Source organism: Pinus tabuliformis, chromosome 8 (assembly GCF_031772625.1).
Source record: "Pinus tabuliformis cultivar Carrire ecotype Pingquan chromosome 8, CPIR1, whole genome shotgun sequence".
Classification (NCBI taxonomy): domain Eukaryota; kingdom Viridiplantae; phylum Streptophyta; class Pinopsida; order Pinales; family Pinaceae; genus Pinus; species Pinus tabuliformis.
This window is the reverse complement of record NC_142294.1, coordinates 611588492-611592753: the sequence shown is the minus strand read 5'-3', so window position 1 is coordinate 611592753 and position 4262 is coordinate 611588492. Positions and strand designations below refer to the sequence as shown.

General features: G+C 35.7%; 1 protein-coding gene across 1 annotated transcript; it reads right to left on the bottom strand.

Annotated features, from left to right (window-relative positions):
- Positions 1-2190: 2190 nt before the first annotated feature.
- On the bottom strand, positions 2191-3853 carry LOC149236984 (ATP-dependent DNA helicase PIF1-like). The gene is made up of 3 exons (XM_089369101.1): positions 2804-3853; positions 2489-2649; positions 2191-2368 (listed from the first exon to the last, which is right to left on the bottom strand). The coding sequence occupies exon 1, from the start codon at positions 3851-3853 to the stop codon at positions 2816-2818; it is 1038 nt and encodes a 345-aa protein (XP_089225227.1). The 3' UTR covers positions 2191-2368; positions 2489-2649; positions 2804-2815.
- Positions 3854-4262: the final 409 nt, after the last annotated feature.

The window sequence follows — 4262 nt, the reverse complement described above, 5'->3', positions numbered from 1 at the left end:
CATCTCCAATGGGACCTTCTTAGGCCAACTTAGGACATTTATTGTTAGTATCTTTTAAATAATTAGAAATAATATATCCTCCATCCTTAGTCTGCTTCCAACTAATGGGCAACCTGCAAGTTCTTGTCTTGTGTAGGGCTTGACTCAAGATGACTTCTTCCAAGCTAGAACTATTCACTATCGCCTCAATTTTTACTCGCGAAAATGTTGCCTTGTGTTATCATGTTTTACAGTCTATTGCTATAGAGAGACTACCATTTTTCCAATGTATCCTTCCACTTACATTTCACTTCTTCTTCTTATTCCTTTCTCTCTAGAATAATCATTTTTCTTACTTCCTTCCCTTTATCCTTTCATCTTATTTTTCTTCTCCCCATAGTCTCTCTTCTAGAGAGACATTGTTTGTTCATTTATTACTTTTGTCATGCTTCTTGAGCAATACTTCCTACTATGATATTTATATTTCCATGATAGTGACATTTCCAACACATTTCTTCATTTTTGCACATCATCTTCATCATTTCATGCACTATACCTCTCGACACCTACCTTCTCTCTAACATTGTTGTTTATTTTCTCTCTTTCTTATTTCACTTACCTTCATTCACTTACTCTCTCCCTAAGGACATATAGTGTTATCCTTGTGTTACATTTGGGAAGTTGATAACATCTATAGTTAAATCATTCCAGCACCCCTAACCTTATCTAAGAAAAGCTTTAAACACTTTAATTTGGAAGATAACTTTGACATCGTGGGAAGTGAAAAGAATGTTGTATAGAATGAATCACGTCAAGAAGGGTACAAATGTTGTGAGAAAGATCATGGCACATGAATTCCATGATACATCTTTAATAAACTATACAATAATTGATAAACTATGGTCTACACAAACATTTAAAGTTTGTGAATAATGCTAATTTGAACTCCAATAATAAATACACCATATATATTTTAAAATCTAAACAATTAATTATCCCATTATATTTTCTTTTTCATATAAAACCTAAAAATTATTATTAATTTAATTAAATGAAACGCAATAATTGATATGAGATCAAATAAAACCTCCAAAATTTTCATTAAGGAAACTCAATCACGAAAATTATTTTAGATGTCAGAGAATAAAACTTCGGTTTAAATTTATGAATGCATGTATCAATCGAATATAGAAATTAAATATCGATTAGTAATATTAGCATTTGGTGGAGACTAGTACACCAATACCTATATACTGAGAAAAACTTGATATACATGGACCAAAAGATAGACTCATCACCGAATATATGGGCATAAACTAGTTCAAAGTTGTAACATTTTCTTAGAGTCAGTCACATAAAGAAGGTTCGTGACTAAAGCTTAGTTTAAAGTTTAGGTGACAGAAATGTATAGCTGCATAAACTAGCATTTGCACCTAGTGTTGCAAAGGAAACGCCGTAAGGCATAGTGTGTGGAAGAATATTGAAACATGAATAGGCTTTTGCGGGCTTTTTTGGAAGCACGGGTCGATGAAGTCGAGATTTTATTTGAGGGAGTGATGCCGAAAACCGTTGAAATGGAATGCAAGCAGCCATAAATATGCATTGAACCTATTTAGAGACCTCTGTTTGTTGTTGGAAAAAACTGTGGAGTTAAAGGTGAAGATAAATGAATGAATCCATGTGAACAACAACCGGGAAACCATATTGATTTGGAAAGGGCTATTTAAGAAATCATTATTCAAATGGGAAATTAAATTAATATGCGAACAACAACCGAGCAACCATATTGATTTGGAAAGGGCTATTTAAGAAACCACTACTGAAATTCAAAATTAAATTAATATGAAGATATATTGAAAACATGTATTATAATCATTAAAGTCAATTGATTTTGTAAACAAAATATGTTAAAACCCATTGACAATGAAATGGTTGTGAGGAAATAAACTATCAAAATGGCATTGATGTCGAAACATCCCTTTTTTAAGTTTGAAACGGGAAACACAAATAGTTGGGAGGACATGAACTATCAAAATGGTATTTGATGTTGAAACATCCTTTTTTAAGTGTGAAATGGAAAATACAAATATTGTATTGTAACATCCTTTTTAAAGTTTGAAATGGAAAATACAAAGTGTGTTGTAACATCCTTTTTAAAGATTGAAATGGAAAACACAAATAGTTGTGAGGAAACAAACAATGAAAACGGTATTCGATCTTGAAACATCTTTTTTCAAGTTTGAAATGGAAAATACAAACAGTGAATTGTAACAAAAGAGGTTCGAGAAGGAATATAATAGTCTAAAGAACATTGTGCTTGTCATTCCATATTTGAAGTTGTATGAAAACATGGTGGAGGCAGCGAAGGCCTGAAGAAGCAGCAATGGACCTGCAAAATTTATATTTTGTTAGAATTAGTAATATGTAAACCAGTTGCAGAAATTTATTAGTAATACTCTGCAGGTGAGTTGTGTTAAAATGAATCTGGAATGAATGGTAATGAAGTTACCTTTGCTATGGGGATCCATATATTGTTAGTGGAAGATGCATGGTGAATAACGGCATATTGAACACCATTGGAGGTCAATGCACAGCTGGAGACGCAGTTTTTTTGCTTGCCAATCTACATGTAGTTGTGTAGGTATGTTATTTCTGAGCCCATGTGGCCTGCTGCAAAAGAAAGAAAAGGTAAGAATGAGATGTATAGACAATATAAAGACATTCTAATATTTGCTTATTTACTAATAATGATTAAAGTTTGTTGTTGTTGAAAGATATGAAAAGTATGTTAAGAAATAGAATGAGGTAAATAAATGGAGGAAACCTTTTGGTGATGTCAAAGTACGGGTTGGAGCAGATTATCTGGAGGCGGCATTGAACGGAGAATTTCCTCCGCGTGTTTTCTGCGAGCAATGTTTTTGTTGTCCTTCATTTTACTGTAACGATTGAAACTGAATGCGGGGTTAATCCAGAGATCTTGCAGAGAAGGCACTCTTGAAATAGCTGTGAATGTGAGACCTTGACGTTCTGTTTTTCCAATGTCAATTGTTGCTTTTGGAAGGGTCATACCTTGAGATTTATGTATGGTTAAAGCCCAAGCCATCTTCAGTGGAATTTGTGCACGACCATTTCTTTTTACTGCTGGAATAGGCAAGTGAGTGGGGTTTCTTTCATCCCAAGGAGGCCCAATGTACTTGGGGAAATCTACGACAACAAATGTTGGAATTTGTTGTGGTGCAGTTGATTCTTTGTAAAAGATGGTTACAATTTTTCCAAGGGAACCATTAACAAGACCGGCTGAAACCCAAAGGTTGGAAGTCAACATAACTTTTTCGCCATTGCATAGCAATACAATTCGCTCAAGTTGCTCATCTTCAGAGGAAAGACTGGAATATGTGGTGTCATCTTCAGCAATGGATCGTGCGATAGGAGTGTTAAGAGATTTCATCATTTGCTTATTATGGACCGTTGTTTGAGCATTTGTTGGAAATAGATGCATGGAATCATGGAATGAACATATTTCTTCTTCTGATAAAAAGGAATCTGTGCGCGACATGAGTACGTTGTAGTCATCGATTGTTGGATTTGCATCTCTAATGTTCTGGAGAATGTTCCTGAAAGTAACCTGTGCGATGTCGTCGCCTTGTTGACGAAATATTGTGTCCAATGTGATGACTGTGTTGAAGGTGTTCCACAGTGCGCTTCCGTGGCTCGTCCCTGCATATAGAGGTATGTCTTTGACGGGTGGTAGCTGACCGAGATCACCAACCAATATTATGGAACAACCACCGAAAGGAGTGTTTCTTTGGTGGGGAAATGCCTCGCGAAGACGTTCATCAATATGGCTGAGAAGCTTTGGCCCAATGAAGCTCATTTCATTGATCAGTATGTATCTTATATGCTTGAGTTCTTCCTGGAATTTTGCAAGAGCACTACCTTCCAACCGGATAAGATCCTTTATAGGAAGGTGCAAAGCAAAATGGATTGTCGATGCTTGTATGTTGAAGGCAGCAACCCCTGTAGGGGCGAGGAGTATGATCGGTGAAGGTTCCAGGCTTGCAAGGCCTATCAGCATATCTTTGATGCAATTAATAAGGAGGGATTTTCCCGTACCAGCAGTGCCTTGTATTATCATTCTAAGAGCGGGTAAATAATCCTTCCTAGCAAAATGATTAAAAATAATATTTAGAGCTTTTCTTTACATTGGAGATAATGCAGTAAGGGTCGGTAGGGTATGTTGATGTGTTTGAAGAATGCGGTGGATGGAGCGGCTATTCTCAATG